Genomic DNA, 26,373 nt, shown 5'->3' with positions numbered 1-26,373 from the left:
CCTGTTTCACAGTTGCAGTCAAAGTTCATTATTTGTAATACAGTAGGCTATGTATATATATTTTTTCTTGTTAGAAATAACGTTATATTTGATAAAACCTGATTTAAAATAAATATTGTCACGCCCTGGCTCAAGGACGGACAAAGGAAGGAGACCACACATGATTCATCCAATTGAAGTGCATTTATTTAAAGAAACTAAATTAACTATGAAGTCAGTTAATCAGTTATGTGTGTAGTGTGTGGGTGTGTGGACATGCATCAGTACATAAAGAAAGAACAAACAAACAAACAAACAAACCAAGGTCCAGTAGAGCCAAGCTACCCAAGAGGAGAGAGAGACTGACTCTCTGCTCAGGCACCCATACTTGTAGCTGAGCAGTCAACCCAAATCAGGTGTCAGCAATCTCTCCTGATTTGGGGAGTGGCTAACCAGGGACCTGAGTCTCAGGCCTAGGGGCCGTCACAATATGAACAGCAACTGACAATGCTCGGCATGTTCAGTTTTTGCAAACAAGCCTTTGTTTTTCTTTCTCAACATTAAAATGTTCTCCTTTTAAGGATGATTCGGTGGAAAGAATAAAAGAGGTTGCTATCTGTTGCTTGGTGGTGTGTCTTCGTGAAAAGGAGGATCTCTTTAAGGAAAACATAAGTAAGTAAAGATGATGCTTAAATCATACTTTAACTTGTGTTAACCTGAAACACAATGCAATGTTTTCAAATCTGAGTGCACCAAAAACACTGAAATGTATTTTCTAATCTTATTCCAGGATGGTGAAGTGGAAGTTAGCAATGAGGTGCTGAAGACTGTCTTGACCAGGGGTGCCGATGCAAGAATTGTGATTGAAGGAACAGAAGTCCTTCAAGTCTCGGATGCGACCAGAGCCTGTGCCTGTGGGGCTAAAATACGCACTCAACCTGAACTACCTAAAGAGATGTTAAAAACGTTGGAAGCAGGTTCATGCCTTTATTTAAGTTGTTGTATTTACTTCTATGTCATATTTGAGAACATTTGTTATAAAAAGGTCAGTGTGTAAAGAACATTTTAAAATAAACTGTTAAAAAGGGGAACTTAAATGTGTATATTGTTTTTGACTAAAATAAATGAGTTTCTAATACTCAAATTAACAAACAAATTAAGGTAACAATTTGCATGGACATTTATGAGTAGTATGGACTTAAATAAATAAATTACAATAGCTTAAATTAAACAAAATGCAACTTAATACGATTAAAATTAAAGGGGACCTATCATGCAAAATGCACCTTTGTACGTCTTTTATACATGAATATGTGTCCCCGGTGTTCCAGGGAACTCACCAAGTGTCAGAAAACACAACCCTCTCTATTTTCCTCCTTCGCCAAATCTCTAAAAAAGGGGCTGCAACGGATCTGAAAAAAACGGATCCAGATTTCAATACTTTTCTACGTCACAGAGAAGTCCTCTGCTTATTGGTCAACTCTCCACCTATCAGGGGAATGAGCCACGGCCACGTGCATTGCCAAACCTCTCATTCGCATATAGGCTATCGGCAGGCTAAATCAACCCACATCTGTGTTTTTGCCTGCTCTTGCCAGGATGTCTAAGCCAGTTAAACGTTGTGCTGTTGTTGGCTGCAAGACTCGGGACAGGGGACTGCATGCAATGCCATCAGTGGAAAAAGAAATGAATCTGTGGCTAGATTTCATTTACAAGGGACATGTGCCAGAAGACCACGGCAGATTTCTGTTTGTGTTCCAAACATTTTACGATGGACATGTTTATGAACTTGTCTCAAGTCCAACACGGATATGCCTCCAAAGTAATGCTAAACCCGGGATCAATACCAACCATCCGGGACCAGGCCAGTGAGGACACATCCAATTTTGAAGCTGTACGTTTTTATTTAGCGGTGTCTTTCCTGATAAAGCTATCTCTAGCTTGTAGCATGTAGCATGTAGCTTCGCCGTATCAATGTTGCCTCAAACCCAAATAGTAATCGGTTAGGTGTTTATATATTTTTGTAGCATTTTATTTTGTACGCTTTTTGCTTTGTCATTTGAATTATCAGGCATTTGCTAACATGTTCAGACATACTGCCGTAATGGCGATCTGTGTGAAGGCTGTAAAGCCACGCCCTAGGCGATAACACAAGTATTTATTCTCCTATTTATTAGTATTTTGTATCCTCTACAATCATATTGAGTAAGTTATAATAACAAACGTAATCTTCTGTAGGCAAGTGCCGTTTTTTCCAGCGTTATATGTAAACGCTTTTGTGATTGTAGTCTGTAAGAACGATCAGATATCATCGATCTGTAAGCTAAGCTAAGCTACGCTACGCTAATGAGACATGCCGTGTTTTGCAGCGTTATATGTAAAAGCTTTTGTGTGTTTACTTGTTTGCGCACATGAATATAAATGGGGGTGTGTTAGGATACAACACTGTATGTATGCGAGGGGACACACACACCACGAGTAAAACTGAGCTAAAGCCCCGTCGGTCTGTTGTTGTTGACAAGGCCTTACCTCTAGCAACAGGCTAATTAGTGGCTAGCACTCATTACAGTCAGTCTACTGAGCTCAGCCCCTCTCCAACACATCACCTGCATTGAGTCAGAAACACAGCATGCACGTTACGGTTCAAAACTAACTCAGATTGGAAAAGGCTAAGCAAAGAGCTTTGCTAAATAGAGAGTTTTGCTAAATAGAGAGTTTTGCTAAATAGAGAGTTTTAGCCCCATCTTTTGGGATTTCAGACTATATTTATCCAAATAGTATTTTCTCATCCTGAATACTAAGTTGAGATGATTTTGTTCTAACTATGTGTTCTTCTTTACAGGCCAGCACCTCACATACTTACTAATTAGTGACAATTTGTACATCCTTTGCTATTATTTACATTTGTTTGTATCATGGCGGAAATGAAAGACTGTACCTGGCAGCCCTGCACTACAATGAAAACGCTGAGCGTGCACAAGCCACTACATCCACTGGAAACCCTCTGTATAAACTGCAGTTCCCAAAGGCCAGGAAGGGAGAATGCAGAGCAAAACCAGTAAAGACTGACCCCACATTCCGTAAGTGTTTAAAATATTTATTATTATTATACAACTATTTACAAATATAAAATAAAAAAATTAGAAAGAAGTTTCAGTTTTTTACATGCATATACTAATCTAAACCACATTTTTTGTTGTGCTTTTTTTACCATTGCACAGCCCTACGTGGCCAACTTGATGGACCTCATCTTCGACCAAGTCTTTGTGGACCCTGCACCATTATGAGCGACCTGACAGGGAGGAGGTCATCGCCGGGTATGCTACACGGTTCAATTTGGCTGCTGTCTGAACCCAACATCGACATTTCACGGATCAGGAAACTCCCTGCGTATCCTGAGGACAACGCAGGCCGGAATCACCACTCTGATCCTGCGTCCAAGGAAGCCCCAGCACCAGCTCACAAAGCTTCTGTAAAAATATTTAGTGTCATTTATACAAAATACAAGTAGGCTACATTTAGTTTTTTTTTATTTCGTGATTATTCATGTTTGGATGGGTAAAGAATATTCTGATTTCAAAAGCATAAGGTTGTGTGTGGACTTTTTTGTCTTACACATGGGTGTGTTATGCCATTGCTGTGTAGTATATAATAGTACAATGACAGAATGAAAGATTGCATAAAGCCATATACACCAGTATTTATTTCCATGAACAATATTAGCATTCGTTTTACAATTTCAGTCAAAACAAACAAACCGCTCTATTTGCCTCAACTGTCGTCCACCATGTTCAGCTCTGTAAATATGCAACGCATTCTGCAGGGAGAACACATTTAGGCACACAGGCTCCAATCCAGGATGGTCCACCATACAGGTTACAGAGTCCTCAAGTTAATGCATCCGTCTTGACACATTGTGATAAACATATATTGAATGACATGTGAAAAATGTATTTAAACAGACAACTTAGTAAAGCTATCAAAAATGTTACCTGTGGTATCTCCATGCAGCACAAATTCTCCGTTCAGAAGGCATCGTGGCGCAATTTGCACAAAGAAGTCAATAACTGAGCTTTTAAAAACACATGAAACTACACACATTGCTGACAACTTGTTGTTGGAGTTATACTTTTTATCATCCTAAGTTATTCAACTTTCCAACGGTTGTGGCACGATGTTGGAAGAAAAGGACTGTAAACTATTAATAAACGCAATGAGGCCATTGTATATATGCTGACAATATGAATGTCTCCCTTTATAATATATATATATCGCTGTTTTTGCGTTTACAAACTGTACACATTGCATTCTTGCTAATTAGCCAAAATATGAACGGAATAAGGAGCAAGCATCGTAACAGAGTAAAATAAATAGGGACAACAGCTTGTCAGCTAACCATTCAGAAACGTCCTGCTGCAACCGAGATTTTTGCACCTCCACCAAAACCTCCGCTGCTTCAGGGTCAGTTTCTGGATCAAATTGATAATATGCTTGAACACATGCATTGCTCTGAGGTGACATGTTTATTCCACACTCGTAATCACAGCAAGCATGGTAACGTGACTCTCGCCGGCTCATGCCTGCTCTTCTGCAGGGGGGCGTGGTCAGCTGCTGCTCAGAATTTTCAAAGACGGGCTTGGAATAGAGCGAAAATGAGCGAAACGAGGCATGTCTAAAAAATGATCCGTTTGGTATTTTGAAAAATAAAATGTATAAATATACCTTATATAGGTATGGTCATACACTATATCATTTAAATATAGCATGATAGGTCTCCTTTAAAGGAATGGTCCACTCATTAGATAATTAATCAAAACTTCAGTATTTAGTGAAACATTATGTTTAAACCATACCCTGAAGAAATCAGCGATATTCCCCGGTAAATAATGATTTTATAGCTCTTTTTTATCAAGACCTTTATATTCCGTCTGGCCGCCGCCATTTTTGCCATTTTCAGTAGTCACGTGATGGTCGTGACGTCATCCATGCGTTCACTTTGTCAACACACGGAAACATGGCTGAATATTTGAGTTCGGACTCGTCAGCAGAGGAAGAAGTTTTGATGTTTTATCAGTATGACAATACGACACCCTCTGTCCGTAGACCCTCACATCGTACAAGGAAAAACTTCCGAAGAAAACCCCCAGTTTAAAGGGAACATGGGAGAAACCTCAGGGAGAGCAACAGAGGAGGGATCCCTCTCCCAGGACGGACAGACGTGCAATAGATGCCGTGTGTAAATTGAAGAGATAATACATTTGCAACATAGGTAGTCCAGATGTTTGGAAATGCATGTGTGTATAATAGGAAGATGATATAAGATACTATATGTATGCATGTAGTACCACCCTTGCTAGCGATTCCCTCCCTTAGTATACTCAGCTTCGTTGTCCCTGGCCATAGAATCACGATTTGATGGGGCCGGAAAAAACTGGGGGAAAATACACACTAGTCGGTACTACGCTATATGGAAAGGCCACCAAAAACTGTCCTGGCCTGGACGTTAAAGGACGTTAAAACGGGACTAGCTGCTGCAATGGAAATGCGCTATAACATACCTTATTCTTACTCCGAGCACTACTTCTGCTCCTCCGTCGCTTCACACTTGCAGAGGGCGATTTCTCTACTGGCCGAACTGGTGTCCTGGTCGGTGATGACACCAGAAAGACCGATGGTACTGCATCTCCATTAAGTAATGGTTGTTCCATAAATCCCATGTTATGTTTTATCATACTCTCAGAGTAGTCGTCCGGAAATTTGAAATGTTCGCTGCATACATGAGCCTGTGAATCTTTCGGTTCGGGCCGGCCACATTTCGCTAGCCACTGCCTCTGAATGTACTTCTTACGCTTACCTTTTGGCAACAGATGGAACTAAGCATTCCGTGGATTGTTCCTATCAGAATTGTGGCAATATTTCGCGATACAGTGAGGCATATTTGAAGAGAGAAACTACAGTAAATAACATGGAGATCAACGTGTCCTCGAAAACCAAACGCATGGTTTACGTCACGTCCGGAAAATGGCGGCGCCCACAGTGTTGATGTTATTTCGGTATATAATCAGTTTAAAATCACTGATAATGTCATCGGATTAAAAAAAAAAAAAAAGACTGGCAGAGACTGGTCTGTTTTATCGGATGATAATTATTTGAAAATGAGTGTCATGAGCATACCATTCCTTTAAGTTGAATCAACTTAATTTCGTGTTTAAAGGTGAAAGCAAATTATGTTTGTAGTACTGAACTAATTGAGTTAATCAGATTATAAATGGGTACTCCGATTAATTTAATAATCGATTAAATTGGAAATACTTAAAAAGATCAACGCAAATTGTTATCTCAATTTATTTAAGTAGAGACGTATGCATATCTGCTTGTTTGCCTTCTCATAGCTTGTGCTACCTGCTAATTGAACCCATAGGCAGAATTGAAATGGTATTATTGTAAATACATTTCTTCAGTTGAAACTATGAATCCTATCAAACTTTCAAACCTGTGAGTTGGCAGTTGTACTCTCACAACGACATTCCCTACCCTGCAACATACAGTGCAGTCTATCTGTGGCACCAATATCAGTAATACAGTCACATAAAGCACTCATTATGATATGAAGTTGCTGAAATACTCACTTCCATGAACCTTTCTGCTGATGAGGAACACTCCATCAACCCCTCCTCCAACACATCACCCGTAGGCTTTGAAGTGTAATGTCTCGATATACTGTGAGTGATGAGCTCAGGGTTTGAATGCCATATACTGTATAACTTTGTAGATCAATTTCCTGTAAGTAATCTAAGATTCAGGTGTCTACAATGCATACATGTGTTGCATTACAATGAAAAGTGAGAGGAAACTTGCTTTATATCTCCCACAAGGTGTGACACAGTTTCTGCATCAGCATTAAGTTACAACAAGTGACCAACTGGGGGGGTAAGAGCTTTGTTACCATTGTTATTCTTGTATTAACATAGAAGTTCATATTGTTAGCAAATATGAAGCTAATCTGATGCAGGATACACCTGTACAGAGAATGTGCATCAAACTGTAATTAAAATAGCCAAACAGGACATTGGCATAACCAAAATAACTCATTAAGTATGACTGGTAAATTAAAAACAGAGACATTTATTTTATTTATATTCAAAAACACAAGTAGAAAACTTGCCTTGCCTTTACTTCATATAACACATCACAATTTGCTTATTTGTTTATATAATTACACACACACTTTTATTACACACACTATGTACTACTCTGCAGTTATCTTAAAAAACAATGTAGATTCAGATTATTTTCTTCACACAGTAACAATTTCCTTGTCAAATGTATTAAAATTGAAGTAAAAGGTAGCTGAAAGTGTAAATCATCAAGTAAAATGCAATGATGTTAAGAATTGTGTTAAATTGTACTTGTAACTATTCAGGATATTGGGTACCTTATTGTAAAATCTGTTTTTTTTTTACTTTTCCAATGTGTACCCCAGGCTCAAATCCTGATTAGAGTAAGCAAGTAATGCAGATTTTAAACAAAAGTGCTGAACATGGCAGGGCACATAACACACACATCTCACACAAAACCACAAGGGGTCGCTAGTGTCCAACACATCCCCCTCCAGTCCTCCTCAGTCTCAGTGCACACCCTGTTCTTCAAAAACATTTCTCCATTAGCTGCTCTCATTCACAATCTGCATCAACTCCTCACAAAGCCATGTGAATATGTGTGTGTTTGCATGCATGTGTATCTGTGTGTGTTAGTGTCAGCCGTCGGCCAAGCTGCAGCCTGGTGATGATGCTCAAAGTTATGGATCAATATTAATAAATGGTAGCCCTGGCAACAGTGTTGAGTGTGAGTCAGAGGAGGCAGAGGGGAAGGCAGGGCACCGAGGCCGAACATGGATGCTCTCTGAAAAACACCTCCAGCGTCACATCTGTGCTGAGTTCAGAGGACGGGCCGAATTATAATCAAATCAACACGGAATATCTCTTCCAGATGAGGAGTATTTTTTTGGCAATGAGAGACATTTGTTTGCTCTGTGTCGTTTGAATCAAAACATATCAAACACACATGGCTGCAAAACCCAAGCAATTACATTTAATGACTTGTGTTATACCGTGTGTGTTTGAATGGTCTGAACAACATGAAGGATTAACAGTCGAGGGAATACAACATGTGTGTTCCCCACGCTGCTCTGGGATGTGCTGTGGTGGTGATGCACATTCTCCTGTATCTCTGAGGAGTGGAGGGTATTTTTTTAAAGTGGCCATAAGGGTTGTTGTGGATTTTTTTGTAGGGTTCTTAAAAGGGTATAAATGAGCTAAAGACAGTGGAGTCCTCCTCCAGAGATAATCTTTCTACTGTGCTTTAAAGAGGGACAAAAGATTGTGTAGAGTAAGAGATGATGAGGAATCTTTAAGGAAAAATTGAGAAAAGAAGGCCATAAATAGTATGTAAGTTAATCAGTAGCAGTCCGTTCTGTTATGCAGTCGTAAGGAGGGTTTGTGACCTCAGGCACGTATACACAGTGCAGCACTGTATGCAGCCGTCAGTCTCTGTATAAAGTAAACAACAACTGGCCATGTTGGGGTCACTCTCCTCCAATCCACGAGCTGCCTTTGTTTGCTGTGCCACTGCAGAGCCAGGGCAAGCTGATTACAGATCGAGACACTTACCCCAGATTTCAGCATAACACATGAATATTTCCGCACTGCTCGATATAGACTAACTGTATATTTGCTCAAAAAGCCTGGGAGAAAAGTTATACATTCATAAACCTTGAGGTGTTTTGTCCTTCCACAACATCGTATGAAGGTATATGGACAAAGTTAGAAACAAGAAAAAGGAATGAAAACAAAAATAAATTAAGTTGACGCAATGAATTATACAGATATAATTGAACAAATCTGTTGTTGTTGTAGCATTAGTAGAGCCAAATGTGTTTTTAAATGTAACATTACTCAAAATAATTAATCCAATTGTATTGTTTTAGATCCTTCACACACAAGCATGTGATGCATTGTTCATCCAAAGAAAGTTAACTAGTTTATTTTGCTCATTGTTAAAGCCAAAGTACAATCTCCAGTCAAACATTCATTAAAAGATATTGGAATATAGGCACTCTTTGTTGGCAGATAAGTTCACAGATTGAAACAAAACTTACATTTCTAGTTACATTTTTAACAGAAATGTAATGTTTTCTTTATTTTTCACAATAAAAATATCATAAACCTTAATTATACATTTTGACTGATATTCAACATTGTTCATTTACCATTGTCCTTGTACATTTTCTGTATCATATAGTATATTTTTTGAAGAATATTTTCTGCATTTGGAAGAATTCAACTTCTTTTCATCTGTGCGATAAAGAATCCCAACATCTTGAAGGAATTAGGATATTTCAGCACCAGCCATATAAAATGGGTCCGTCCTTTCTTTTCTTTACGACACAAAACATAATTTGGGACGCTTTGCTGGGGAGGAAAACCTCCTCCTCACATTGCGTTGACAAACTGTTCTTAAATAGAGCTGTGAGCCAAAGTGAAACCAGATTTTCCAGAGAGATAGAGGAAGCCGAAGATAACAGGCGGTAAATCAGACGCAGTTGGGAGACAAAGGTTTAGAGCCAGGGATTCACGTATAGAAGAGGAGTAACACCTTCCTGCGGTAGCAGGCATTTTTTTAACCATTTTTTTAACCAAGCACTGTTCGAATTAAAAAATGTATCTAATGATGGTGTTATAGAAGTGTTTAAGGAGTGACCAAAGTGATTAGGGAACAATGTATCACGAGGAGAACATGAATGTCCCTTACATCACCATCCATTCCATATTTGTCAACACATTTCATAAAAAAAACACAGAAGTGAAACTTGTGGTGCGGCTAAATCAAATATCCAGTAATCACCAAAATAAAAAAATGTTGTCCTGGAACAAAAGATCTGTCCAGAATCTAATACTATTCCAAGTCCTGGATAGTGTGTGATTTATCTTAAACGTGTGGTATAGTAGTTTGAAAAACCTGCTCGAGATACACTTTTTGTTATATTCCATAGAATGCTCTTAACATCCCGATAGCAATGAATATCTGAAGTGCTTTGACAACAAATCCATAAAAAAACGTCATCTGTAGAAGCCGTAGTACTGTAAAAGCACGACTAAAGTAACTGGATGGCCTTCCCGCCTGTCAGCCTTCCATCTGTGCACAAACTTATCTCGTGCCCTCATTGGTCATGTGCGCGTTCGTGTGTGTTGGAGGAGGGACTCTGTAAGGAAGTGGCAGATCTTTTCCGACTGTGTATTTTCAAATTCTAGCGCACTCGAGCTGGTTTCTTCAAAATTACCTACCCCACCTTTAATCTTGACCCTCTGGTGGCGGTAAATGAAAAGTCACAAACAACATAAAGATGTATCCTCTGGGCACCATTAATGTTTAATTTGTATGACAATCAGGCAAATGTTGTTGACATATTCAGTCTGAAACTGATTGGCACTGACAGCTCCATAGAAATGTGTAGAAATCTTACCCGACAAAATGCAATCCTTATTCAAATTTCTCCAGTGACTTAAAAAAGAAAAAGAAATCCCCCAATAACTCGGACTGTGAGGGCGACATGCCGTGGATGAGAAGACTCCAACCTTTAGGGGCAGACTGCAGAGAGAATACCAACAGATCTGATCCAGTAGCTGATGATGGAGTCCTGAGTGAGATTGCTTGTCGATTCAGCAGCAGATGAATGAGCTGGCTGGCTTTGATGCAGCGGCAGGTCACATGCCTGCTGTCCCAGTGTGTGTGTGTGTGTGTGTGTGTGTGTGTGTGTGTGTGTGTGTGTGTGTGTGTGTGTGTGTGCGCGTGCGTGCGTGCGGTACTGGGGAGTGAGATAGTGAGAAATACTGGGATTACTGGAAGGTCGGGAGCTGTCAGATGAGATGGATGCAAGACTTCTCCTTTGGCGCTCGAATCACACACACATATACAGACTCGGAGGTGGAGGGTTTTGAGTCTCGAGGTGCCAATGCATCACTCACGATGCACAGACACACGTTTAGAGGTAAATGCACATGCACAGTTGCACACAGCAAATTGGATGTTGAACAGCTTGCACGCCGACACACAAACCTTAGCCTTCCAGTCAGCTCTCAAACTGCATACATCCTACTGGGCTGTGCTCCAATCAGCAGGATTAATGAAGAGGTATCACATTTTACAGTAACGCAGCATGTGGGGCTCCAGGGAACAAATGACTGCAATTCCTCAGGTCTGTCTTCAATAATGTAATCGACTTTTAGGTTATGAGATAGCATGGTTAAGGCAATTTGCAGAACGTTGTGGCACGGTTGAGTTATGTTCCTTAACATGACCATCACATGCACCCGGCCACTTTCCACAGAGCGTAGACCCTCATGAGTACCTTCTGTGGAAATACTGTACTGTTGAGAAGACTATGTCAGAAGGTATTTGGTGAAGGAATCCATGATCCTCTAAGAAGTTTTGTGAAAATAATTAATGACATAAAAGTGTTTCATTACGTGAAACTGAGATAGCCTTGAAAAACTTAAGTTGTCTTGAATACTCAAATTGCTGCCCACTAAGATCCTCAATGATACATTTCTAAAGAAAAAGACACCATTTCAGCTCAAGCTTTAGTTGAGATTGAAAACATAATACTTTAGGTTTCTTTGACAATAATCATGACCGCATTCACAGTCTGATTTTGGACAATTGTACAATTTTGACGCCACTTAAGAAGTAATGACCAACATTTGAGCTGTTTATCTCCTAAAGTGGAGTATTATTTTCTCAGTGTTATTTAGTGGTTCTGTCAAGGGTACAGGCTGCTTTCATTCTGGGAGGCAAAATAATGCTGGCTGACCCAAGTGCAGCTGGTGAGGTGGTGGCATGTTTGGCAGAGTGCAGGACAAAAACAGTGTGTGACAGAGTTTTGTACCAATACTCGGGGGCTCTGGACCCTCCCCAGGGAAAGTTGTTTTGCCTCCATTTATCTCTCAGCGTGTCAAATTCCAAAGCGCTGAGAGAATAACCTGACTTGTTTCAGGAGAGGGGAGAAACATACAAGTGGAGTGTACAGTAGATGAGTGTTGGAATTGCAGGTTGCATTTGATAAAGGCCTGGAGTGAGTGTAGGATATGTTAAGAGTCAGCTGACTAATCGCTCGTTATCAGAGTTTGTCTTGGGTCGGGATGAAAGCAGCAAAGCTTTGGGGTGTGTAAGCAAACTTAGAAAGTAATGTGTATTTGAGCAGTCTAGGGTCTAACGGTGTGTCTGATAACACATTAAAACAAAGATCACACTATGGAGGCCCTGGAGTCGAGATACTGATAGTGTGGAGGAACCAAATCTGAGCGATAACACAACCTGAGGTCAAGAAAGGATCAGGAACCAGAACATTAGGAAGATTCAGAGTTATCTCAAATCCGATAGAGTGCTGCACTGAAGTCAAAGAATAAACATATCAGGATCAGAATAGGCATGCGTTCAAACCAAAAGACATCCCTCTGTTAACACAATGCAATGTAATCAACATATATACAAATATGGGAAGTAATCATGATTTAAATTATTTTATCTTTTGAAGCAATGATCTGCAGTCAAACGGTAGAAATACAGCATTCTTGTTGTAAGTTAGAATGAATTGTTCCCAAAACTGTTTTTGTGAATGTGCCCTTATCTCAAAGTACACATGAGGCTGTTAGGAATGTGTATTGTAATACTCAATAGTATTGAAGAATTTGGTTTAGTTTTGTATTATTAAACAAATGGAAATCTTACCCCGATGATGAATAAAAGGTTAAGGGATCACCAAACAATTTAACATTTATCCTGTGGGGGTAAATAATGTGTGTTTGCCAAAATTCAGATTCAGGGTAATCCTTCCAGAAATGTTGATACACTTTGTAACAAAACTAAAATGTCAACCTCATGAAAAGTGAGGGGATAAGCGTTTGGTTAAAAAAATTACAATATTTGTTGGGGGTTTTCAGTCTGTTAGCAAGTGGCCAACCAACCAAAACATCTTTGTCGGCTCAACCTGGAGGCTAAAAACATGGAAAGATGGCCACTGTCACTGATAACATAATAAAACCGTCGGAATAAAATATTGAATGTATTATAATTCTATGAAATAAATACATGGAATTTTTTTATAATGTTTAAACTATTCCACAGTTGGAAAAACATTCCTGTGTGTGAGTCACAGATAAAGTTATCACTCCTTAGAGATGAAATACATTTAGGAAGTCCTTGGAAATGGCATTGTTTTATCTGGCTATGAAGGATGGAGGTGGAAAATAAATATGTTTTGCAGTTGAATACAGTTGATGTGCAGGAGGCAGCTCTGGGTCTCCAGAAATAGCTAAAGCCAAAACCAGCATGGTTTCAAAACAATGCACCGCACACTGGACTCCATCGGACTTCCCCTGGCTGATATTCTGAGCCTTTAAATGACGTCGGTGGCAAGAAATGAGCAGTGAAGTCAGACGAGAGCTACAAGGCCCACAGGAAGATATTGACTTAAGGGACTGAAAGAAAACACCCAAACAAGAAGGCATGCGAGTCGGTAAACAGGAAAATACACAGAGGAAGGCACCTGGCAATTGCACGGTGCCTTCAGGGACACGGGACACACTCCGGCTCCCGCTGTGCTGTTTCCTATTGACACACAGCGTTTCCTTACTTTCGGATATCCTGTGTGTGTGTGTGTGTGTGTTTTGGTGTGTGTTTGGTGTGTGTATGGGAGTGAATCTGTCATTGTGTCAGTTTGTTTGTTCAACGATATCTATAATTGGTATCATTAATTGCACTCAAGAATTTCCTCCTTTTGAATTACAAAGGATATTACTGTATGTGGAGGAATGCCATTTACTTGCTAATCTCCATGGATGACCAAGAGACCAGACACAAACATGTGAGCTCCCAGAGCACTTACCGACATTATGGGACTAAATTCATTCAGCTCGATTCAAAGTGGATATTCTGCTTTTCCCCAAATCCCTAATCATGGGTAGGTTTTAAGTAAATTAGGAACAGCAGGTAGAAAGCAAATGAGGAACCATTTAATGGGAAATCATTGGAAACATTTGCTGACTTGAAGCTTATTGAGCCACCAATAATGCATTAAGTGGCTATAATCAATATTGGAATAATAACAATGGATTTAATGACTGTGTTCAATGTAAAAGGAACTGATTGTGATGAACCCACAGAGAGTTAGCCCCCAACTCCACAGTGTCTCTCAGCTCTGAGGAACATTTGAGTCTTTCTGCGGTCTTACAGAACAAAGATTTAATCTTTTGTGTTACTCTCCAATATAATCTACATCATTTAGGCACTAGCATGCAGACGTTTCCCACCCACAAAATGTATAAACCAACATTGCAGTTCCTGCCCAGTACAACAATTTGACCGCCGAAGTAAGTGACAACCTGGTGGCCAAAGTGATGTTTGTATTTCTTTAAACCAATCACAATCATCACAAATTGCCATTGCCAAATAACCCAGATAGCTGAAGGGGGGAAGAATGTTTGATGAAATCGAGGTAGCCAATGACAGACCTAAGATTACTTCACAAAACCAGAGATAAGACAGCTCTGTGCGGATGTTGCAGATGTATTCCTATGGAGCAAGCGTTGGCGCCCAACTTGGTCCAGTGTGGTGCACCTCCTAGTCGGGCGAAATTGTCACCGAGTGCTTACTCAAGATGAACCACCAATCCCCAATTGCTGGTGACCTTTAGACGCGTATGTTACTATAAAAATGTAACTTAAATAGCTGTTTTCACCGAAGGCTCTGTGCCCTACATCGCAGAAGGCAGCTTTACACCTGTAGTCTACATCCTTTGAGTCAGACTGGAATGCGTCTACAGCCATGCTTATGGCTCTGTGAGTCTGATGCAAAGTTCCTGCCAATAGTATATTTAAAAATAGATGAAATCAATTTAAAAAGAAACTCATTCTTTGCGTTGCTTTGGAGGAAAAGTCAGGGAAACACCAAAGTGAGAAGAGTAGGTCGTCAGGGAACAAAGAAATGTCTGCACAAAATCTGGTGACAATAAATCAAAAACATTTTACGATATCAAACTGAAAATGTTTAATTAGATTGAGGGAAACTCAGGGGATTACCTGTTGTAGAAATTCATCTTTCTGGGACCATAACTGTGCACTAACAAAGCCAGCCCTAGAGCCATGTCTCTAAAATGTTGTTATTACAGGTTTAAATTGATATATATTATTTGCAGGGCATTAAATACTTGGCTTAACCAAACGGAAAGCCAGGGATCTTCAAGTTTCCCATATGGCTGCAGAAGCATATATCAAGAGCTTTGGTTCGACTTACGACTTAGAGTATTGCTCTGCTCGTGTCCGCACATTCAGGAGCTCATAATAGGCTTGTGAAGGGATTAACGTGGTGCCTAACTTGACCTGCTGACCCTTCAGAAGAAGGCCTCCGCACTACCGCTAACAGAGAGCAGCTGAAGAAAAAAAGGGCATCCACCTCTCAGTTGCAGGGGCTTTTTGCCTTGTCTCCAGAAATTCCTCTTCCACTCTGACACTTGTAAACTGCTCCACCATGGCAGGCTCTGACCCCCATTACAAAGGGAGAACTGCATGTCAAACTTGGCCAGTCAAGTTGGCCCATTATATGCACTGGTTGGGGGTTAAGCTGTGCTCCGGAAAACATTGAAACAGAGCTGAGGCTGCTGTCACAGGGAGCTTTAAGCCACTGAGCTGCTATTTTGATGCAGATACAGCATATTTCAAAAGCAAGGGAAGACTTGAGATGGAAAAACAAAAATAAATCCTTGTTTTTTTACTTTTTAGAATGTATTTTAAATCCCATTGTTAAGGTGCTATGTAGCAAGAAAAAGATTATGAGGAGACAAGGTTACAGGAAAAGCCATAACACCTCTGAGTGAGGATGAAATGTTAATATCAGTGATGAGTCATGTTTTTATAGGTAAGAAAACACTCGTGTTTTATTTCCGAGACAGAAAAAGAACAAATATTCACGTGTTGAATATTTAATATGAATATGAATGCCACAAATCATTCTATCAACGAAAACTCTCATACTGGATGACATATACTGCACACCATTAAAAACTACAATAAAAAAGACCATTTTAGTTGGCTTAACTTGTCACTTCAGTCTGAGAAATAAATACCGTTTATGTGAAATTCAGCTAGAGGCTCTGACTTTAAAACTTTCTTGGAAGGAGAATAAAAACAAACAATGAGACCCTGCTGCAACCCTGTCATGAGCAGGACTTTTTATGGGTGTCCGCAGTGACCAACGGAAAAATAGAGCTGCTGCAGTCGGCACGAACACGCTGACCTCAGTCGACACATCATCCAGTCTGCCGGTTAGCTCAAACACCTTCTTCTCCCAGCTCTGATGACAAATGCTATTCATAGCACATTTCAGCTGTGTGATTACTGAGGTAGACCTTTCACTGTACCCTTATCTACAATTTAAAGTTATTAAACCAGCCCCCATTTCCAGTCTTCATCACTGCGAACAAATGTTATTTCAGTCTTTAAAAACTGCCAGACCCTGACAGTCTGACAAACCAAGCATATCATTGAATACATCGTTGATAAGAAGAGACCAGGGAAAGCATTGTGATCATGTCACATCTCATTGATGCTGCAGGGTTTCAGAGGTTGATCCGAAAAATAGGTGCATTGAGACATTGTTGTACAGGCTGCAACATAGTCAATGTGCTTTTGATTAAACAGACTTTGAATGGTGGTCATAACAAGGACATCTGTGCAAATCCCCCACAGTATACGGCATGTGTGTGCATAAATACTTAGGTTAAGTTTCTGGAATTTCGAAACGTAACCGTCCATTTGTATAGTATGAGGTCAATAAATACAATTCCCAGCACGAAGAGCAAAATGTAATGTTCATGTCAGACATCAAAATACTTATATTCAGAGTCAAAGGGCCAGAGAGGGGGGGTTAAGACTGAAAATGTTTGTTTATTAACTGGCCTCATTTTGCAAAAAGTTGCCCCTGGTCAAAGCAAGTTGAGTACTGCATTAGAGGAAAAGCCAGGAGATCGCTAAAGTCAGTGAGGTTCATCCTCTGGGGAACATGACTGTCTGTACAAAACTTCCTGGTAGAAGTTGTTGAAAAATGTCAGTCTAGACTGACTTAGTGGACAGATGTATTGATAGACTGATCTCGCTATCCCCAAAGCATGATGCTAACACTAACACTGAAAAAGTCCTTAAAAAACAGGTGTAACAATTAACTACATTTATTACAATAAGTGATTTCTAAAGGGACTGAATGAAAACATAAATCTACATGTGATGTTGGATCCAGATCTCCATTTACTAAAATACTAACAAAGCATGTAGATAGTTACATATTTTATATTTGAGCCTTATATCTGTGTTGTTTCTTTCTAAAAGTAGCTGAACAAACAAGAGAGCAGTAAAGAGTCGCTCTCTGTGGATCAACCTCAGTCCTGTCTGTTGATTCATTATCTCAGCCCGAAGTCTCTAACAGGGAAACAAAAATAAGCAGGACGCCTTGGCTAAACAAAAGCATGGTGCTCATAAATCTACCAGAGGCCCCTCTGAGATCCTCCACCATCGAGGCAGCACAGCAGTACGGTTCCTACTGGGTCTGGGGGTCACGGAGTAAAGGGAAAAGCATGACACACTAGAGCGGCGGGGAATCTGAACTCCTGCTGAGCTGCTGCAACCCATCATGGAGAATTTCCTGATTGTATATCTAACCTTTCAGCAATTTTGGCGACGACCTGCAGAGCGTAACATGCTTTTTGCCTGGGGAGTGCATGTTGGCCTTGTTACAGACTAAGCCGTTCAAAATGGAACAAAGAAAGAAAGAAAGAAAGAAAGCGACAAACATTTTATTTTGTATAACCCATGATCTTACAAAGTATTTATTGCTTATATATGTGGTGAAAGCATATTTCTGTCTGTCACTTTTTTCAGGTAATAGCCTTGTCCCGAGCTTTGCAGAGCTGTTAAATAAAGGCTTATGTGTCTTTGAGGACTCGTAACATAAACTGGTTCCAGATACAGAGAACACACAGGTGTCAGTGGAGCTGTTACAACCATTTAAACCCTTTTTTGTATGTTTATACAATAGTGTAGGGGGTTGTAGTGATATAAAAACATATTTTTGACACATTTAGGAGCTGACATCCCTTGATTTGATGCTAAGGGAATAAAGATGATGGTAAAGTAGATTAAATAAATAAAAGTATTGTTAACAAACCACATATAAAAATAACCACTAATGAAAATGGGCAAGCGTGAAGTAGCTCACTAGATATGATCAGATGTATAGTCATTTTCTTTTATGACTAGACAAGCTGTGATGAATGATCAAAGTCAAATATGGTTGGGTATCATCTGGCTCTCATTGTTACAGGTGCTTAAATTCATGTTGAGAGAGCCGAAGCAGAGAGATGTGCAGCTCTGTTTGAGGCACGGGTGAGATCTCTGATACAAGCAATGTGTGTTTTATTGTTATCATCAGCCATTCAAACAGATTCCTCTTATTCAGAGTGTTTGTTTGTTTGTTTTAATGTCCACATAACATAAGAAATATCAAAAATTGAATATCAGGTATCTCTTCTGCTTTGATTTGACTGTGTGAAAATGTTCCCTTACGGGCCATATAACTTTCAAAGCGTTTTATAGTACCTTCTTGAAATACCCGTTTAGTCACTTAGAACAACTTAAATTATCTGTGCATGGATGTTCAATCTTGGCCTTTGGGAACAATAAACGAAATGGTAAACTGAAACCAGATAAGCTGAAAATAAAGCGGTGTGCCCATCCATCACTTCCGTTCCACTACTTAATCTTAATTCTCTTTTTTTCCTTTTTCAAAAATAGCACAATACAATTGAAGTACGCAGAGAACTATAGCCATCCGCTGCCTTGTCGTGTACCTTGGAGAAAAGGAAGAGAACCTTTTCCAGGAGTTTAGCGACGTAATTAAAAATCTTGAAATAAAATAAAATCCACGGGCACATGTAAAAACACAGGACAAAAGCACTGCTCTCTGTCAGTTACATTTTGAAGCATATTGCACTTTTGGCCACACCCCAATCAATAATATCTGAGCAACGTTCAGCATGGATAGGTGTTGACAGCAATGGCATGGGAAAAGGATTGTGTACAATTTGAAAAGTGGCTTCTGCTCTTCTCTTAAACAGGTCAAATATTGTATGGAACCTGCAAAAAAGATGAGAAGATACTAAAACTTGCACGGTTGTGATTGACTAAATCTGTCCACATGCATTTAAACACTATAGGCAAAGTACTCAAAACCACCTGTGTCTTCAGGACCACATTGCCATGACGACACACACATGCAGACTCAATAGGTGAAAACAATACCAGCGTTGCTTTAGCAGCTGGTAATGGCTCTGAATTAGCTAAGAGTGACAGTTTTGCAAGTATGCAATTACCTAATTCCTTATCTCTTATGTGCTAACCTATTATTTAATGTGCTTCAAAAGGACTTGAATATCGCCTTCATCAGTGGTCGAGGGAAACAAATGAGCAAGCATTCTGCGTTAAATGTGTTCATACTGTTTGAAATAATGACTGTCGGCAGTGTAAACATCTTTGTTACATCTTTTGTAAAATGGATGTGTGTGATCTGCAGATTGGTGGCCATTGAGTTTGTTTCTGTAGTTTTACAAAAACGTTACAGATTTTACACATTTGGCTCTAACTTCGATGTGATGGCAGCATTTATTAGCTGTGTCCCCATGTCCCATGGTAACACGGCTAATGTGCTTATTTATTATTTGTGGGGCAATTTAAATGTGTAATTTATCTTTTTTTTTAAGATTTAAATGAAGCTCAGCGCAAGTTCTTTCAGGAAGACTGGGTGTATATACATTCACTCCGCAGCTGCATATAATCAGCTCATCACAGGCGTTCTCTTTAACCCATTACATTTCACCTCATTCTCCAGCAGCCAATCACCGTGCTGCAGCCAAACTATAAAATGGTTCTCCTCTCTCCTGCAGTCAGCTGTGATTTCAGGTGTTCATGCACCTTATCATATGGCATGTGTCAATAAATGTTCAACCAAAATGAATTCTCTCCTGATTGAAACATCATGTGTTGAAATAAACAACTGCACAACTTTAAAGACAAAAACATGTAAAAGCTAAAAAAAAAAACTATTGAAAACAATATATTTGGAGCAACTTAATTTATAAATGGTTGTCAACTTAAACATGTGTGTTCACAATGATGGTAATTAAGTGCATACAACTTAAAATCCTTTTAAATCATACGGTAAAACAGGTTGGAACAACTTAATTTTTGGAGTAATCAACTTAAAAACTTGTATCCCGAATGAGGGTAATTACACTGAACAAAAATATAAACGCAACACTTTTGTTTTTGCTCCCATTTTTTATGAGATGAACTCAAAGATCTAAAAAAATGTATATACACAAAATAACCATTTCTCTCAAATATTGTTCACAAATCTGAAAATATCTGTGATCGTGAGCACTTCTCCTTTGCCGAGATAATCCATCCCACCTCACAGGTGTGGCATATCAAGATGCTGATTAGACAGCATGATTATTGCACAGGTGTGCCTTAGAATGGCCACAATAAAAGGCCACTCTGAAACATGCATTTTTGCTTTATTGGGGGGGTCCGAAAACCAGGCAGTATCTGGTGTGAGGGGTAGGGGTAGGGTTAGGGTAATGTTGTGAATCGAGTGGCCCATGGTGGTGGTGGGTTATGGTATGGGCAGGCGTATGTAATGGACGACGAACACAGGCCACTCGATTCACAACATTACCCTAACCCTAACCCTACCCCTCACACCAGATACTGCCTGGTTTTCGGACCCCCCCAGACCCCCCCAATAAAGCAAAAATGCACGTTTCAGAGTGGCCTTTTATTGTGGCCAGCCTAAGGCAGACCTGTGCAATAATCATGCTGTCTAATCAGCATCTTGATATGCCACACCTGTGAGGTGGGATGGATTATCTCGGCAAAGGAGAAGTGCTCACTATCACAGATTTTTTCAGATTTTTGAACAATATTTGAGAGAAATGGTTATTTTGTGTAAATAGAAAATGTTTTAGATCTTTGAGTTCATCTCATGAAAAATGGGAGCAAAAACAAGTGTTGCGTTTATATTTTTGTTCAGTGTAAGTACATACAACTTAAAATTCCTTTTAAATCATGTGGTAAAACTAGTCGGAACAACTTAATCTTTTGAGTAATCAACTTCAAAACTTGTGTTTATGCTACCAATTATTAAGTAAGAGGTAATTAAAAACACCTCTGATTGTAGAGGAAAAGCCTTCTCCCCTAACTCAAATAACTTTGTTGCTTTAAGACAATTTCATTAGAAGTCGTCTTAACTCAATAAACATCGATGCAAACTGTTGCGTTGATTTTTTTTGTTGAGCCAAGGAATTTGTTTTTAGAGTGCACCCAGTTTTCTAGTCGGTCTACAGTAGCAATATGTTGTGTTCAACAGTATCAAATGCAGCGCTAAGATCTAATAATACTAACACTGATATTCTGCCACTGTGTTTACAGTAAATGGATGTCATTGAAGACTTTAACAAGAGCAGTCTCAGTGCCACATGGATAAAAAAAAGAAGTGCTTAGCTGACAGGAAACTGCTCAAGATGTTCGGTCAGAAAAGGGAAATGATCTTGAGTCATAACATCTGACAGAATGCAACAGTGCAAAGAATCAGGGGGAAAAAAGTTTAAATAATACAACAAGTCACAGGTGCCTGAAGGACCTTGATAAAATGTGTCAAATACACAACATTTTACATACATTTTGCATTCAGCCAACAGGAGATCTCAGAATAATGAACACACCAAAAGCAGAAACATTCCATCATTTTCAGCATTATTAAAAATCTCGAGAAAAATTTGCTCCAACAATATCAAAATGCTGTACTGGTAAATGCACTGGTCAGCCTCAATTCTTATTTATGTAAACATTTTTTGATTTGTTTATTATTCTTTGGTTGGAAGAGGCAATGTTTAGGTCACATGTCACATGTCACACATGTGACAGAACTAGCTACATTACAGAAGCTTGTTTTTTGTACTTGTCAGAAATGTGTTCTATGTGGTCTATTAAGTCTGTGCTCTATATTTCTTATAATGTTTTTAAGTTATTATAGTTTTATTGAAATAATTATCTGTGTTTTTAATTTTTTGTTTTACTTTTATGTGTGCACCACGACACCAAGTCACATTCCTCGTAAGTGTCAACCTACAGTATCTGGTAATAAACCTGTTTCTGAAGTCTAAGTAATGTTCCCCAAAATGTTCCCAACTTTGCAAGCCAACGGAATACACATACTGATTAAAAAAATCATTCTTAATATAGACTGTGTGTGTGTGTGTGTGTGTGTGTGTGTGTGTGTGTGTGTGTGTGTGTGTGTGTGTGTGTGTGTGTGTGTGTGTGTGTGTGTGTGTGTGTGTGTGTGTGTGTGTGTGTGTGTGTGTGTGTGTCTAGTACTAGTAGGCAGAGATGCTCCTGCTGCTCTGGCTGCTGGTGCTCATGTGTCTCTTCAGACCGGGCATTTTTTTAGCCTTCAGCCTTTTGAAGTGGCTCTGGAACTTCTTTCCCACAAATGTGTAAAACACAGGACTAATGCAACAATACAGATAGGCTATGTTCCGGGTCACATACAGTGCATAGTCCAAGCTTCCCGGTTCGGAACATAAGTCTTCTTCCTTGCTGGTGACCTGAAGAGCTTGAAGGAAGATGACGATGTTGTATGGTGTCCAGCAGGCAAAGAAGGTTAAGATTATGACAAATATGAGCTTGATGGTGCGACATTTCTCCTTCATGCGGGTAGACAAAATGCGGATAGTGATGCTAATGTAGCAGTACATCACCATGGTGAGTGGAAGGAGGAAGAAGAGCAGGAATTGTTGATAGTAAGTGACCAGCTGCCAGCGCTCCATGGTGCTCTTGGAGTATCCCGACTCTTCACATGTCAGCCCATTAAATACACTCTTTCCCACATTTCGGAAAACAAGCTCTTTCACACTAGCTACAATACTGATGCACCAAACTGCCACTGACGCAGTAATGGCATATGCCTTCTTCCTGCTCTTGGTGGCTGCCACTGCATGCACCACTGCAAGGTATCGGTCAAATGTCATGAGTGTGAGGAATAGGATTGAGCTGTAAAAGCCGATTAAGTACGCACTGCTTACTATCTTACACAGAGCCATACCAAAGATCCACTCAGACAGATGGTATGTCGCCCAGAAGGGGAGACTGGAGGCAAATAGAAGGTTGGAGAGGACCAAATTCAGAAGGAAGATGTTTGTCACTGTTCTGAGATTCTCAAACTTGTAGATGATAAAGAGAACAAGCCCGTTGCCAAGGTAACTCAGGAGGAAGATGGTGTAGTAGAAAACTGAGATGAGTGTTGCACCGAACTGGTTGACAGCCTGCTTTACACAGAGCGGGACAGTTCCATTATTCAAATAGCTGGGATCAGTTGAGCTATAGGCGTCATACAATTCCTTAAACATCGCATAGTCGTAATCATCGTTCATGGCTGGTTTCTGACCTGTGAGACATTAGGGAACCATGTTAGTCACTTTGCTGCAAGTTGAAGAAATTGCTAACAAGTCAATTGGTCTAATAAGTGGTCACATGGTCTGGCTGCTTGTTAAAAGGGCATGGAAGTTACATCTATTTCATGTTCATATTTCACCTGTAGAAATTAGAACGAGAAGATTTGGTGAACAAATAACGAGGATCCATACAACAGAAAAGTCAGAGAGTACGTACAGTATAGTGTTATGAAATAACTAACAGTTAAATGACTCTTGTGTGATCTGCCATTTTGTGCGGATTTCCTTTGTGACTCTCAAAATAAAGAACAAGAACTGCTGACTGAGAGTAAAAAAAGTCCACAGCTGGTGTGTAAGACTTCTTCTCGGAAATAAGTCATTGCAGCTGTACTAGGTTCCATACCTATTACAATGACCATCATACCTAATATTATAACCATTTGTATACATACAGCCTATGTTTCATACACGCTTTTTTAAAAAGGTTTTTAAGAATAGTTTTTATATTTGGACACTTGGTCCTCACGGTTTAGTGTGGTAATTCCATAAAAAGCGACCTTTGCTAATCTAGGAAAATAAATGGGGCTAGAGGCTTGATGAGCACTAATGTCCGTTGGCAAACCTGTACTGTAGCTTGTTCACTTATTTGGACCTCTATCATCATTGATTTTTAAACATAGAACCCCACTATTTTATTTCACAAAGCCAGATGAAGCAGTGAACTAAGTTGAGAGGGTGGATTTAAGGGTCTTGACGCAAGATGTTACCAAGACGTATTTAAGATCTATATATAAGAATCAGGACACGGCCCGGTTTTCACCCTCCTCTCTGCAGTTGTGCAATTTGGAGCTGATGTTAAGATCTTCTTTCATTTGTGGTATAGATCTTTTTTAATTTCCTGTAAAAATGTTTGACATTTTATCAATTTATAATATTCATCACAAGGATAATTTATGTTGACAGATGATGACCATGTTTGTTTCTGTTGCTATTGGTGAGCCAGTAGCTTGCTTTTACTACTACTGTGTAAATGTCTAAGTGGATGTCCGGTTGGCTTCACAGTAACTTACCTTGTTTTGTTTTTACCAAATGCATCGATTCTGCACTGTGTATCTAGGAGCAGCTCATTTCCTGACTGATGACTGATTACATCATCTTCAGTGCTTTTCATGGGATGGATCAAATCGTTTTTAGCAATATTGCCGTTATTAATGTTGATGGTTTATCAATGAATAAATACTCATCAGGTTTTCTCGTTATAAGCAATTAAATATATATTTGACTTGTTAAAATAAAGATATAATAGTGTTTTCCCAGTATCTATCGAGTGTATTGAGTTAGATTGTCCTCCTGATGTTGTCCTTTTAACTCAACTGTGTTTAAAAACTATAACTATTATTGGTTAGATTATGAATTTTCTTCTCACCATGCATTTATCATATAAATACCATCATTATGCCAGTTTCAAACCAGAATTAACAAAAAATAAATAAGCATTCATACATTTCATAGCATAAGAAATTCAAAAATCAAGCAAAAAACAACAGACTGTGGGTGTCACTGTAATATATGTATTACTCTTATATTTATATATATATATAAAAGAGTGAACTCACCTGTGCAGCGCTGTGGCGATGCAGAGAGCGGGGGGGATAGACTTCAGTGTATGCTGGAGAAGAATGATCTCAGAGCTGGGTGACAGAGTGTCTCCTGAAGGGGCAGTCCTACATATCAGTCATGCCGTCTTGTTCCTTTTTCACAGCTTTCACACCATTTTCAATCAAATGTACATTTTTCTCCAGGCAGAGAAAACCCGGATTGAAGATTTAGGATCGACTTGAGATGAATCTCCAAAATGTATGACCTGTTGAGTAACAAGGCTTATTTGTACTTTATTACCAGTGATGGGGTCGTTACTCAAAAAAAGCAATATATTACTTTACTTCGTTACTCTCTACATAAAACAAGTTACATTACTTTTGCGTTACTAAAGCCAGAACATAAAATCTAGGCCTAAATGTGCACACATAACAATTACTATTGCAATAAGGAAGACATAACACAAGTTAATAACGGTAAAAATTCTAGTTTTTGCTGCTTGTTCGGAGCAGGCACACACTCAACATCATCACTCTGGGTTCAGGGGTCTTTAGCTTCGTGTTAGCATGTTGCCTTTGCAGGTGTTTGAAGAGGTTTTATGTTGTGTTTGCCGCAGAGCACCCTACCGTCACATTCCTGCCTTACCGTCACATTCCTGTCCTTTCTTCAGACAAATTTAAAATAATGGGCATAATGTAGTGGCAATTTCTTATATTACTTTATATGGTAAAACCAAATGCAACGCTTATATGATGAAAACAGTTTTCATTGGTCGACATGTTGTTCACCCAGATGCTTCCTGCCAAGGTTCAGTTCTTGTTCCTCAAAAGAGCATTGCAAGAGCAAAAAGTGTTATCTCTCTTTGTCTGCAGCAACAGTTACAGCAAAACCGCCGAGGTTCCTATACAACTGTAATCAGTGTTGGATGTAACGTAAACAGTGTTTACCACTGATCTTGAAAAGAAAGGAGAACACACTTTGTACATAGAAGGGTCTTGATCAAGCTTTTGTGGATCAAGCTCTTGCTTGAAATCTTATTCTAATTTTGAAAGGAACAAAATAGATCTAGAATAGAAGCCGTATAACCTAATCACAATTTTTTTTTATGTAAACAGCTTAATTTTGGTATTCATTTTTTGTGTTTTTCGTAGTTATTTTGTACCGTTATGTTTTCTTTTTGTCTG

At 39.3% G+C, this 26,373-nt stretch overlaps 1 protein-coding gene across 1 annotated transcript; it reads right to left on the bottom strand.

Annotated features, from left to right (window-relative positions):
* Positions 1-21,728: 21,728 nt before the first annotated feature.
* LOC117454382 (C-C chemokine receptor type 4-like) lies at positions 21,729-25,304 on the bottom strand. Its single transcript, XM_034093605.2, has 2 exons — positions 25,207-25,304; positions 21,729-23,583 (listed from the first exon to the last, which is right to left on the bottom strand). Exon 2 carries the CDS (start codon positions 23,567-23,569, stop codon positions 22,514-22,516), a length of 1,056 nt encoding a protein of 351 aa, XP_033949496.1. The 5' UTR covers positions 23,570-23,583; positions 25,207-25,304; the 3' UTR covers positions 21,729-22,513.
* Between the last annotated feature and the right edge of the window lie 1,069 nt (positions 25,305-26,373).

The sequence above is a fragment of the Pseudochaenichthys georgianus genome, chromosome 10 (assembly GCF_902827115.2).
Source record: "Pseudochaenichthys georgianus chromosome 10, fPseGeo1.2, whole genome shotgun sequence".
Lineage (NCBI taxonomy): Eukaryota > Metazoa > Chordata > Actinopteri > Perciformes > Channichthyidae > Pseudochaenichthys > Pseudochaenichthys georgianus.
The sequence above is the reverse complement of the archived record's forward strand: the minus strand, read 5'-3'. Positions and strand labels throughout refer to the sequence as shown.

Coding starts and splice junctions, on each gene's coding strand:
- LOC117454382 (XM_034093605.2), bottom strand. CDS start 23,569: ATGAACGATGATTACGACTATGCGATGTTTAAGGAATTGTATGACGCC.